At 35.2% G+C, this 14280-nt stretch overlaps 1 protein-coding gene across 1 annotated transcript in view; it reads right to left on the bottom strand.

Annotated features, from left to right (window-relative positions):
• The window catches only part of RTTN (rotatin), an 83984-nt gene extending 69945 nt beyond the window's left edge, over window positions 1-14039 (bottom strand). Inside the window, exons 1-9 of the mRNA XM_032183039.1 lie at window positions 13992-14039; window positions 13645-13832; window positions 12853-13042; window positions 11475-11564; window positions 9308-9386; window positions 7917-8031; window positions 7235-7385; window positions 5912-6077; window positions 3254-3435 (exon numbers count right to left, since the gene is read on the bottom strand). Coding sequence (XP_032038930.1) covers window positions 3254-3435; window positions 5912-6077; window positions 7235-7385; window positions 7917-8031; window positions 9308-9386; window positions 11475-11564; window positions 12853-13042; window positions 13645-13832; window positions 13992-14022 — 1192 coding nt within the window. The 5' untranslated portion in view covers window positions 14023-14039. The remainder of the gene's footprint in view (window positions 1-3253; window positions 3436-5911; window positions 6078-7234; window positions 7386-7916; window positions 8032-9307; window positions 9387-11474; window positions 11565-12852; window positions 13043-13644; window positions 13833-13991) is intronic.
• Between the last annotated feature and the right edge of the window lie 241 nt (window positions 14040-14280).

Here is a 14280-nt window from a genome sequence, read left to right as displayed (position 1 = left end):
GAAAATACTTCATAAGCAGTAACAGAAATATCTTAATTAACAAAAATGCTGTTCTACTGTTCCTACTTCATAGGCTAGTACAAACTCAGGACTGCCATAAGAATGAGTTGGCAGAACCAATGAATAGGACAAAGTCAGTATTCTGTTTTTTCAGAATCATTTAGCATGATTAATATTTTTGGAACACTTTAATATAAGAAACTCTACCTCCAGAAGAATATGACAAATATATTCATACACATACAAAGATACTGAATTGTTAATTCAGCTGACTATGGCCTTCCCGCTAGGCAGATTGCTGAGATAACCTGTCTATATTGGTATAATCTCCTTATCCATATACAACACAGTTATGAATCTGATTTCAAAAGCAAATAATACAATAGCTAATCACATCAAACGTAGCTTCCATTCTCCTTGTATTATTAGTATTTTAATACAGAAATATTAGTATTTCTGCTGAAGACTACACTAAAGAATATATAATTAACCTAACAGCAAAAAAAAAAAAAAAAGTTAAAATAACTTTTTACCGCTACACAAGCTGACTAGTTTAGCAAATTGTTACCTTCAGATCTACAAAATTCACAAATATTAAATGAAATGTAAACTAAAGTACTATTAACTCTCTCTGCAACACTGTTTAGAAACTATCACAAGGAAAGATGTAAGTATTACATGGAGGCAAGCCCACAGGAACTGCAGATAGCACAGGTACTCAGATGTCAAAGTGGGCCAGCAGCATGAATTGACATACATGCACAACTATCACATCCAGTTGTTTTGAACGGTCTACATTACAATTCTCCATACAGATCATCACTATTGCTGTTACTCATTTTAATTACAGGCAGACAAATAACAAACACAAGTCTATGCGAAGAGACTAAACTCTCTCAATCTTTGCCTATGTATGAGGTTAGTATGACAAGACAGCTGACGTGATAGTAGCAGATCCACAGGATGCGACTTCAGTCAAGGAGAGGAATGTAGTTCTAAAATAGAACTATCTCCATCTAAATTACCTCCATCTAAAATAGAATTATCTCCATCACCTTATGTTATATATCAGTGAAACTGGGAAGCAATATGAGAACCTTTAAATTGCTACAATATTGGCAAAGGACAGGAATTTGAAATTAAGTAACAGGTATTCTCCAAACCCAACTCTGAAACACATAGTTTTGTGCCTAAACTTGGCTTGTAAGAGCACATTTGCACCTACAGAGCTGGACCAAAATCACTTTAAAGAGTTTGATCTTACAAGCCAAACTAGCTGAATAAGGAAGCAATAAGGTGTTCGAATATCTGTTTGTTTTACTTTTTAAACATATCTGTCCACTTAGTCACATGGTCTAAACTTTTGGGTAGACCAGTGCGGTGCCAGGAGTTGGACTTGATGATCCCTATGGGTCCCTTCCAATTCAGGATATTCTATGATTCTAAGACCATTGCACCATAGTCTTACATGAGTACATTTGCAAGATACTCATTTCTCAACACCTGGGGGAATCATAACAGTTCGTTATTATGAAACGCAGAGTAAGACGGATATGTTCAGATTTAAATAATTGTCATTAAGACATTCTGTATTAGCACTGACTTTAAGCCACTGAACTTCAGACAAAATGGTAACAAAAAAACCACAAACAAAACCCAAAAAAAAAAAAAAAAAAAAAAAACAAAAACAACCAAAAAGAAAAAACACAACTATTGATTTCTGAAACAACTTTACATAACAAACCAGGTCAGCACAACAAAGTAAAAGTTCCAGAGAGCATCTCTACAAGAAACAGAATTTGAGCTTAACCAAAAGATATGTTACATTGTAAAATACAAATAAGTGAATTTTACAGTAGAGTTATTGATTTTCCCGTACCTAGTAACTTAACTAGTTGGAAGAAAAAGGATATTTATTTTAAAGTGATAATAATGCTAGTAAAGGTTCCTGTTCATTTTACTGAAAAAGCAATTCAGAAAACACCATTATATGAGGAACAGTGCGTTACAGCGCTGTAAGACAGTGACTGTCTTACAATGTCACAGTGTGCACTCACATCACAGGGTTTCAGATCAATGGGAACTAGATAAAAATATTGGTTTTCTTATCTCTGTCTCATTATAGCACAGTGGAAGAAGGAAGAAATATGATCTATTAGACTAAGTAGAAGTTTAGAAAAAAGAGCAAGAGAAATGGCCAAATTCATCTGAAAATGAATTTTAGTTCTATGATAAGCTGCAAAGAAACTTTAAACAAACACTCCTCAACGATGGAAAAAACTCACTATATTTTAACTCCATAGATTTGAAGTGACATGTCAGAAATGGAAAAGATGGGAAATAAAATTTTCTACATAATAAATGATGATGCCAGAAGTCAAGAATGTGCTTCTGAAGCGTTAGTATTTTTATGTAATATCACTATCCTAAAAGGAAAAAGCAAAGCTCTTATTAATGTGAGTTTGCTTTATTACCAAAAAAAATGGATTGAATAAACTTTCTTAGTGACATAGATGAATGCTGATGTTACTATCAAATACACTAAGTAAAAGAGTATTTTGTGATAAAAGAGGAAGTCATAAAAAGTTATAATGAATAAAAAAAAGAACACTGAATAAAAGTATAAGATTCATACATATTTTATTTTTTATTTTTTTAATTAAATCCTCATATTCCAGCTGTGACAGGCGTACTACCAAAAAAAAAACAAAAAACAAACACTTAGTATTCTAATCAATCACAAATCAATATGGAAATAGCTGGAAACATATTTCCAGCTCCTATATTTGAAAACTTCCACCAATATCTATTTTGAATTGTTTTACAAATAAATACCATTTTAGACAACCTAAGAACAAAAACACTAACAAAAGATTTTGCAATTTAGAATTAAGGTGAAATAAAAATCATTAGTTGCAATTAGACCATCTTTACTCGTGTTTCTTACTTCATACATAATAAAAACAAACATTTTTTCCGAATCTGTTTATTAATTCTTGAACATGAGAAAAAATACATGTTCAAAGAGATTGGGACACATATTTTGGTAAGCATTTTTTTTTTCCTTCTTCTTGAGTGATGTTCTATTTCACCGTGCCATTTTTCCCCTCACACACACACACTTAATCCTACCACTCCTCACTGTCCCTAAAGCACCTAAAACTTCCACAGGTCTGTAAATCAAACAGAAGATTGAAGCTTTATGATCTGAACAAAAATCTCCAGTGAAGTATTTCATTCAGAATTTTCTCACCTGTTCTTAAAAGAGGTATAGCGTTTTCCAAGACTGAAACACAGAACTGAGGAAGGCTAAGCTGCTTCATCTGCAATTCTAAAGTGTCTTCATTTTCAGTATCTGGCAGGCCAATATGTTGTATGTCAAGTGGAGAATGCAGAGAGATTCTTGAGTTTGCATTTGCTTGAGTACTGTTTCCACTTAAAACAATAAAGAAAAAAACAAACAAAAGATAAACAGAGATATGTTAAGTCTTGCAAAGAAAATCCGTATATGTAAAAGATGACAAGAAGTATTTTGACATCTTCTTTCTATAATGCATCCCCCTCCTTCCCAATCTTTTCTGATACTCACCAGTGCTGCAGGAAGCTGAGGATTTTGTTGTATGATTTATATATTTTTTTAAAACATAACTAGTAGGATCACAAGTGAATGCCTACTGTTTTAGCAGTCATTTTCACACTTAAAAGTGTATACTCAAAAAAAAATCACATGCAATGAAGAGATACAATATTGCAAGAGAAAAATCAGTTGATTTGAATTTTTTTTTTATGAAGAAAGTCTAACAGATGCTTGAAGCAAGGCCACATTAAATCAAATTTCAACTCAAATTATACCAACTACATTAAAACCATTCTATGCAGCTAGCCACAGAACCCTTAGGAAGAAAATATTACAGACTTTATTACAGACTGTAGGGCTTTCTCTGTCCACCGTTAAACAGAAAATGTTACCTTCCCCAAAAAGTGCAACCAAGTATATATTAAAATAAGACATGTATGTATATAAAGCTTTTAACTACATAAAAATACATAGTTCGTAGCTTCACTTTCCAGGTGCTTTCAGAAGGAATTTAATTCTGTTGGCTGCATTATCATTAACGTAATTCTGAGTTAATCTAACTAGCATAGTAAACAACATTTGAATTGCTTTAACAACCTGCATAACTTTTATAGGTTTGTTTTTTTTGTTTTTTTTTCCCTGTTACTGTTAAACAAGCTGAAGAAACTGAATTGTGGTATTACTGTGTTATTTTGTCTACCTAACAAAAAAAAAATCTCAAGAACAGTAACTAAGAGTTTAAAAGCTAAGATTAAGAGGATGATAGAAGACTGCAAGTGAAATAGGAGAGTTCAACAATACATAGTGGTTCTGACTGCACTTACCAGAGGGTAAGGAAGAAGAGGTATCAATCAAAAACAATTCAGAAGAGGAAAGGTTAAGTTTCCAGGCAGAATTTGAAATAGACAAACAGACAGATTGAAGAGTCTCAAGATTCAAGAATAAGGAAAAAAGAGTTATTTATAGAACTGCAAAAAACAAATAGTTTATATATTACATATTTTGCTCAAAAGGATAAGATTCATTAACAATTGCTCTTCCATATTAGAATCAAAAATGTCAAAGCAACATTATAGTAATTTGTTTCATTGGCTCCTTAAATATATTTTCTATTCAATGCTACATTTTTCTTTACCTTACTTCTGAGTTACATTATAATCAAACAAACAAATCATAACAAATATGATTCAGGGGCAGAAAGGATGCATGAAGAGAAGTGTACCTTCATGAACAGCTCTCAGTATGGCCTTATACTTTTAATGAATTATCACTATCTCACCCTCTATTTCATAGATGCCTCATCATTGGCATTATCTTTTATGCAAATTTCCTTACTACAGTCATAGCCAGAGCCATCACCGTCTCTTGCACAATATGCTCCAACATACTGAACTGTTAACTGTTCATCTCAGAAAAATAGCCAGCTCCTAGAATGCCTAAAACCTGGAAGTCATTTATAGTGACACATACATAGCAAAACCTGAATATACTAGACGTAATGTGAGTAAAAACAACCTTTTACCATAACGACTCACTCTCAAAACGCATATACACATAACTCTGTGAGCTATTCTCATCTGTAAAATCACTATTTGAATTCTTAGGAGTTACTCAATCATTAAGACAATACGCCATAAAGACTCAAAAGAACTACAAATGAGCACATGGTAAGGATTTGTAAGACCTTTTAAGTTCCCAAATGTTACGCAGTAAATACGATGGTGATTCTGGACTGGTAGCTTTAAGTACATTATATCAAGATAAGTAACATCCACACACAAACAACCATCTCAACATGTTGAGGACATGCAGTGAATTTGGAATTTCAAATCGAAGCTGCATTTTTAGAAGATGTACACCTGAAATTTGTTGTCAGCTTTAGCACCAAGGTTTAAAGAGTTTATTGGAAATCTTTATACAACACAGTATTTTTGGCAATACTTTACACTGTTACCTATGTGATGGCCATACAGTTTTTAAGAACCTATGGGTTCATCTGCCAACTAAAAATAAAAAACCCTGACTTAACCCTGAATAAACATTTATTTGTCTTTCAAGAATACACATGCAAACAGCATAATAATAATACTTAGATTTGTTAAAAGTATTGGTTGGGTACAGAATATGGCAGGTAAGACTGATCTCAAGTATTCTCAACACTATTTAAAGAACTGTTTGATTTTTTGCGCCATTTGATTACTTCCCATAAACATGGTTTGAATTTTAGCTGGTTAACAAAACTCACATAATACCACACACTGCAAAGGAGTTGATGCCATAATCCTCTATTAATAATACTAATTGAAGTATAACTTTATTTCCTATTTTATTCACCTAGAAGATGCTGCATCCCAATCTTGACCATCTCCTCTAGGACGCTGAACTGTCCTTCCAACCACAGATGGCCGAGGACTACTACTTCCAGGTGATGGATTCTGAGAACGAGGAGGACCTCTTGCTTCTTGACAATAAGATATAGATGAATTCTGTGAAGCTGTGCCTTTATAAAAGTTGTATATTATCCATTAATGAAATCTATTATTCTTAACAATACTATATAATTACTTTTACCATTACTTGACTAAGGTAGCATATGAAAAACTACAAGTTTGGCAAGCTAGGATGGCCTAACACTGGCAAGCATCAAAACAATGAAAACTACAGTGTTAATTTATTAATAATAAATTTTGAATATTTAAAAAAAAAAATCAAAACACGGGAATAATTTCATACCATATTTTGGTAATTGTTTCAGTCTGAGAACTGCACAATGGAGAATTATGTTTTTTAAGCTACATAAGCTTCAAATTAATGTCGCACTGGATGTGGTCAAGTATTTCAAGTCAAGCATAAAGACGCTGAGTTACAGATACAAAAACATATAAAAAAAGAGCCAACAAGATTTACGTCATAACCGACCAAAATACAAACACAGTCTCTGACTAAGGCTATTGGATTTGCTGATGTTATAATGTAATTAGTAAAGAAACAGCTGATAGATTAAAAGATTAAGAGACGAAGTATATTGGCAATTTTATGAAGAGAACCAGACTGACATTTGTTGATTAAATCCAGCTGACAAAATGGAAATAAGAAAATCATTACAACTAGTCTACATCATTAAAATCTACAAAATTTAAGCCCTGAAAACATTGCCCTAACAACTGTAAAATTTGAAACAATGATTGAATTATTCTCAGACATCAGAATACAAAGAAGTTACCAAGTTTCAAGCAATTTGTAAGTAAACTGTTAAGCACTAATAACTCAAAAACTTTTCTGAGACTCAAAGACTGCCCACTTTTATTTTACAAATTTCGTTTAGGTTTATTTGTAAACCCCTCTCCTGCTAACCTAAAAATAGTTGTCTACTGAAAAAAAGTTGATACATGGAATATCATAGGAAATGATTCAAATAATACATTTAATTTGAAAATGTTTAATATTGAAAAATAAGTATTCTTAAATAATGCAAGTACTCAAGAAACATTTACTAACATAAATAGTACTGAACATCATCACTTAGCAAAACAGTTTCACAAGATTCCGTTCACTATAAAGTAGTGTTTTTTTTTGTTTTTTTTTTTTTTTTTAAATAATATTAGACATTCTTACCTTTAAGAAAAACACAATATTAAACTATTTAAAAATACCCACCTTGCTCAGTGGAAAAAAAACTTGGATCTCTGTGAAAGTTAAGTCTGCTTCTTAAGAAGATGCACAACTGTTGCAGGCAAGACACGGCCTGCAAAGCTAACCGATGCCTTCCATCTCCTCCAAAAGCCAGGTTTAGCAGAGATAAAAGGCTCTGCAAATATAAAACCATTAACACTAGTAGCTCAATATTACTGCACTTTCATGAGCAGTCAGGATAGAAAGAACCTTGCACTAAATACAGTTCAAAAATGTCTCTAAGTAAAAATCATAACAATGAATAAATAGACTTAAGTACTGTTTTCTCACTGAATACAAGGCTATCAGTCTCAAAGAAAAACTGAGTTTCTCATTATTTTATTTCCAATTAAACTACTGCTTTTATGATGGGATGCCCTTGGATGGTGTGTGTATTCCAGGAACGCAATTTTGCCTTACCCAGATGAAATGAAGTATTACTTCACCACACACTTCATTACTGATTAATAATATACATGATTACAACAAAATAATTAGATCTAATACATATATAATTTAGAGCTAATGTCACTGTTTCAGTGCATCGAGAGTTTGACTTAAAGGGACTTCTGCTAAGAAACAAATTGTATCATTTACATCATTTCTTACTTGACAAAGCTGATTCCATAACAAAACAAGAATCAGTAAACTTGATGTTAGTTCTTGCCTGAACAATCTTTGGTCTTTGAAGGAAGATCTCAGCAGGAAAATCTTGCATAATCACATCCTGAAGAAGCTCACAAGTACTCCAAATTAAACTTTGGTTGCTACTTCTCAAAGAGCTAAAAATGCAGTTTGTGTTTAAATGCACATTAAAAACAAGAAAACAGTAATCATTAGCTTGAACAACTCTCTACAAGAAAGTTATAATCACAACACTGAAGAACCAAAAAAACAGTTGTAATTCTACTGTCTAGCAATTTTTTTTTTTAAACTTGAGTTATTCCTTAGCTACGCTAATTGTGTATACAATAAAGGAAAAACTCAATTCCAGCTGTCATGTAAAATTAAGTTCCCAGAAGAGAAATAACCGTATTGATTCTGAATTTGAAATTAAAATAAGAAAGACTGGTAATTCTCTGTGAAGCTAGTGATTATCTCAGTGGTATATAGCACGCAGTCTAACACTTACAAAGCTTCTTCGGTTAGTAAGGTTCATGTAGAACTATGAAACACTCAAATTATATATGTGGGAAGTTATATAAAGTAACAAATTTAGTAGCTATTAGCTAAAATGTATTACAGTAAATAAAAGAGCCTTTTGGATGTTCTACTTCGGTTTTCCTTTTTTCTATTTTTACTGTTTTAAAAACCACCATTAAAATTTCAAATGTCCTATTCCAAGGATCTAATTTTTTTCCTACACTGCACTTTCTACATAAAGCAGATGAAAAGTTAAAAAGATTTTCCAACTTCAGAGATCTTTTGAAAGGAAAAAAAGTAAAAATCTGTTACAAGAAATCTTACAATTAACCAGACTTGCTAAATAATCTAGTTCACCACAATGCATTGCTGGCTATGCCAGCAAATCCATCCCACAAGGAATCCCACATTTCCTTGGGAAAAGCTTCTTTGGGCCACTTCAGACATTAGTTTTCTATATGAAGAAAAAATACCAGTGCAGAAAGAAGATCTGAGTGCCTTATTGCTTGAATAAGGCACTGCAACAAAAGTTTTTCTCTATCAAGTGGCGGGGGGGGGGGGGGGGGGTGGAAAACAGTGATAAAATAAAGATTTTGTTCCAGCATGTTCTAAAATTAACTGAATGACGTATTTGACTCACTTGACAAATTTAGAAAACTGAACCGACATGAACAAAAAACATACTCCGAATTAAACACTAAGAATTGATACAGGCATTAGGAAGAATCCTGCCCTGTTACAACTCCTTGTTTATCTGCTCTGCTAAACTTCAGTGTAGTATTTACAACCATTTATCAAAGATTAACTCATTGGTTATTTACAGGAACAGCCTAATTACAGAAGGAAAGAAGTTTAGAACCCCCCAAAAACAATTAAAAACAAAAACAAAATAACACAATGCTTCTATTACTGTACCTTTCATTTGATGAAAGAATGTGTCTATCAGTTGAAGTAAGAGTTAGCCAAGGAAAAGTGGAAAATTTCAAGCATTTTGCTGAAGGAAAAAAGCAGGTATTTTAGAGCATATTTTATAGAAATATTAAACTGTATATTTCTATAGCAGTCAAATATGATATGATACTCTATATGAGTAGAGTATACTAGAGTATAACTATCAAATATGATATTCTATATGAGACCTGAAAAAAAATTCCTTTTACTAAATATAGATTTAAAAAAGAAAATGAAGCACTACTGATGAGTTTTCAGCAATATCAAAGAATAAAGGCCAAATCACAATGAAATGTGATTATTAAGGGCAAGTTGTACCTGACCAATCTGGTGGCCTTCTATGATGCAGTGACTGCATCAAGGTGGCAAGGGAAGACCGACTAATGTCATCTACCTGGACTTCTGCAAGGCTTCTGACACGGTCCTGCACAACACACTGATCTCCAAAATTGAAGAGATATGGATTTGATGGGTGGACCATTAAGGAGATAAGGATTTGGCTTGAAGGTCACACCCAGAGAGGTGTGGTCAATGGCTCTATGTCCAGATGGAGGCTGGTGACAAGTGGTGTCCCTCAGTGGTCTGTCTTGGGACCAGTGCCATTTAACAACTTCATCAATGACACAGACAGTTAGGATCAAGTGCACCCTCAGCAAGTTTGTAGATGATACCAAGCTGAGTGGTACAGTTGATTCAACAGAAGGAAGGGATGCCATCCTAAGGGACCCGGACAAGCTTGCAAAGTGGGCCCACAAGAACTTAATGAGGTTCCATAAGTCCAAGTGCAAGGTGCTGCATCTGGCTCAGGGCAATCCCAGACATTAGTACAGCCTGGGAGAAGAACTCATTTAGAGCAGCACTGCAGAGAAGAACTTGGGGGTTCTGGTGGACAAAGAGCTCAACATGAGCCAGCAGTGTGTGCTTGCAGCCCAGAAGGCCAACTGCATCCTGAACTGCATCAACAGAGGGATGGCCAGCAGGTCAAGGGAAGAGGTTGTGCCCCTCTGCTCTGCTCTTGAGAGGCCCCACCTGGAATACCGCATCCAGAAGGATGTGAAGATGTTAGAGTGGGTCCAGAGGAGGGCCACGAAGATGGGCTGGAGCCCCTCTCCTACGAAAAGGACTGGGGATGTTTAGGCTGTAGAAGGCTCCAAGGAGACCTCATTACAGCTTTTCAGTACTTAAAGGGAGCTTATAAAAAAGACGGAGAGTGACTTTTTACTCAGTCAGACAATGACATGACAAGGGGGAATGTTTTTAAACTAAAAGATGTGTGACTTTGATTAGATTGATTAGATGTTAGGAGGAAATTCTTCATGCAGAGCATGGTGAAACACTGGAAGAGGTTACCCAGAAAAGCCATGGATGACCCATCCATGTTCAAGGCCAAGTTGGATGGGGGTTGGAGCAACCTGATCTAGTGGGAGGTGTCCCTGCCCATGGCAGGGGGCTTGGAATTAGATCGTCTTTAAGGTCGTTTACAACTTAGAGCACTAGAATGGCACAGGATTATTGAAATAGGTTTTAGCAAATGGAAAACACATTATTAGTGAAAGAGTACTTGATTGACCACATCATGCTTCCAGTCAAGTTATAATTTTGTTCTGCTGCTAAAGAATACTTGCATAATCTCTAAAAGCGGGAAATTGACCTCATGCTTTTACTTTTAAGGCAGAAGAAATTCTAGTTGTTACTAAATTATAACACTACGTAACTTTTAATGTACTTTAAGTTCACAGAAGTTATTCCACAATTCTAAAGATAGATAATGCATTGCTAAAAAGTAATCTAGTGATTTATATACAGTAACTACAAAGTCAGGTTTTAAAATCTACTTCTCAGCACTGTATTATATGTTAATTATGGGAATTGCCACTAGCATATTGGTGCAGGCAAAGACTTGTCAAAGTAATACTTGTCTGCGTTTGTCAATATTATTTTCATATTTTACTGACAATAAATAAAAATGTAACACTTTTTTATTTAGGTATAAGGTAAAGATTTCTAAAGCACCTAAAATACAGGAAAAAGAATAACCAATATTAATATTTGAAATTGAAATTCAATCTATAGAACATCTCTATGGACTTTCTGCAATTACATACATACTTTCTGTGATTAATATACATACCATGCGTTCTTTTGAGAGGTATTTCTAACTGTGGCATATTGCTTCTATCTTGACAAAAATATCCAGTGAATACTTCCTCTTGAGGTGGAACTACAACAAATAAAGGGTAAATTAAAAAAAAAAAAAAAGTAAATTAGAAAAAAAGAGAGCAAAAGTTAATTTATCTTTATTGCTTTACCTGAACTGCCTCCTTTTCGTCCTACTAATGAAAGTGATTTAAAATGAACTTGGGAAAGCAAAGAAAACAAAACTGTAATCATGTCTTATTTTATAAGTGCATTTTGCAATTCCCCCCCTTTCTTTTTTTACACTACCTTGCATACTGAGGGAGAAATAGGAGCTAAGATGCTATTTGTAGTTATTTATTTATAAAAGCAACTTTTATAATCAAAAATGTCTCCATACTGCTACTTTTTCAAGTCAGCTGAAATGTTGTGTCCCCTGTATATAATATGCATATTAATATTTAATAGATACAATCAATATGCAAACTACGTTACAAAATCTACACAAGGTATGTAACACCAAAAGCAATCTCTCTGGAACTTATTTGATCACTCATATATGTAATTTACAGTATAAGAAGGAAATGTGTGTTATATTTCAATTAGGGAGTTCCAAATAAATATATTTTAAGAATGCATATATTACATTATTCCCCATACACCAGGGATTTTAGATGAAAATCTTGGTGAACTTTTATTGGGACACAGGGAGGAGAAAATAAAAAAAATAAAAAAATAAATCAATGAACAGCCATCAGATTGTTCTGGCAAATTGAAATTCTGAGCATTGGACAGGTTGCAAAAACAACAGAAAAGCTACTTTTATCTCTGAGATTGCACAGTGTGACAGAGTTGTGGCCATTACTACTGTACAGTATAACATCTGTGGCTTTCCCACAGATGTTGGAGGATTATGTAAGGCCTTAGCAGTTTTAAAATAAAAACTTCTACTAGGGTAATTTACTGCTTGTATTTTTTTTTATTCCTCCCAGAGTTAAAGTCCGCTATGCAAAATGTAGCAAAGCATGCCAGCTTAATTTTAGTTTTGTTCAAAAAGTTGCTACACTCGCTACCATAAAGCAATCTTTGGAAGTTACTCCTGTGTCATGCCTCTTTCAAATTATAAGTTAATACACACTGTGAAACTGGACAGAATGTCTGATTACAAACAGGGCTTTTCTTGTGCAGATAATTCCATTAAAGGCATTACATGATTAAACTAAGGTCACGCTTTTTCTGGCATAATCATTGACTTCACTCAATTCCCAAGAATACATTCATCAACTCAAAAGGTCCACTTTTCAAAACCTAGAAGCTGTTCATTTACTTTATTTTCATTCTAAATAAGTCACGCTCCCAAATATATAGTTTACCTTGTTGATCTACTGAAGACTGAGCCTGATAATCTCGTGGTAAATAACTAGGAATTTCAGCAGGAAGTAAGAACAGTCCATCCACAATCCCATCAATTATAGCTTGCAAGTTTGGTTCAACATCAGCACGAAGCTGAGAGAAGAACTCCACAGCACCAATTCCAATCATCTTCTGGGCAGCAGCTGGATGCTACATTAGGACAAATAATTAACAGTTAGTTGGAAGAATCTTAAGGACTTCTGAGAAAGGAAGGGAAAAAAGAAAAGGAGTTATAAACAACACTTAAGTTTGGTTTGCCCTTTATTTGTTTTGGGGTTTTGTAGACCTTTCACTGGTATCAAGGATATGCTTTTTCATTTCTTCTGTATAATTGCTGTTTAGTGATTAAAACATTCTCATCGGCTGAAATCTGTAAAACTTAAGCAAAATTCTCTCAACCTTTTAAGAATGAATAGTAACACTGCTCAAATCTTCACTTCTCAGGAACAGTGCAAGTGCTTACCCAAGAAGAAATTAAAACACTAAATGGGAAACTGAAGAAAAACTAAAGCAGAAAGACAGTAAATAATCATTTTTCCAGCCACCCCTCCAAACAATTGCATAGCAAGCCACTCAAACGGTTTCCATTTATGTTTACATAGAATGATAGAATGTTTCTTTTTTCCCTGCTTTGTAAAAGACAGTGTAGAATCTCATTACCAGGAGCTACAAAACTACATAGCGTATAGTTTTGTTTAGCACCCCAAAGATGGTTTAAGGATGGTTTAAGGATAAAGGCAAGTTAGTCGTACCTTGATCAAACCGCTCACAAAATTCAGCACTTCCTCTTTCATTGGCACTACCGGAAAATTGAACCACTCCAGCAGGTTAGGGAAAAGCACTTTCTCCTGGACTAGATCGGCGTAGGAAATCAAGTTGTGATCCAGTTTCAGCAGGATATTCCTCAGAGAGCGTTCTCGTATCTCTGCCAGCTCGTGACCTAACCCCCCCCAACGGGACAAAACCGAGTTAAGATTACCGGACAATTCCTCCTTCGGACAACAACGCCACGGGAGAGGGGCGAGAAGCGCGGCGGCCCGGTAACGCGAAGGGTCGGAGGGGTAAGGGGAGGGGGAAGGAGGCTGCCGCCAGCCGTTACCCAGCTTCCTGACGAGCGCCGCCAGCTCCATGGCGCTCCTGCCGCCGCAATTCAACCGCCGCGCCGGTTCCGCCAACCGCCCCGCCGCGCCCGGCCAGCGCCGCCCGCGGGGCACCTCGGGAAACGTAGTCCCCTTCGCTTCACTGCCCCGGCACCGTCGCGGAGCACCTTGGGAGCAGGGCGCTCCCCGCGCACGCTTGTACAGGGAAGGCCCCGAGCGCTCCGGCGGGAGTGGAAATAACTACAACTCCCATGGGGCTCCGCGCGTGGGCGGTCTCACCGGCGGGGA

Source organism: Aythya fuligula, chromosome 2 (assembly GCF_009819795.1).
Source record: "Aythya fuligula isolate bAytFul2 chromosome 2, bAytFul2.pri, whole genome shotgun sequence".
Classification (NCBI taxonomy): Eukaryota; Metazoa; Chordata; class Aves; order Anseriformes; family Anatidae; genus Aythya; species Aythya fuligula.
This window is presented reverse-complemented; position numbering and strand designations above follow the sequence as displayed.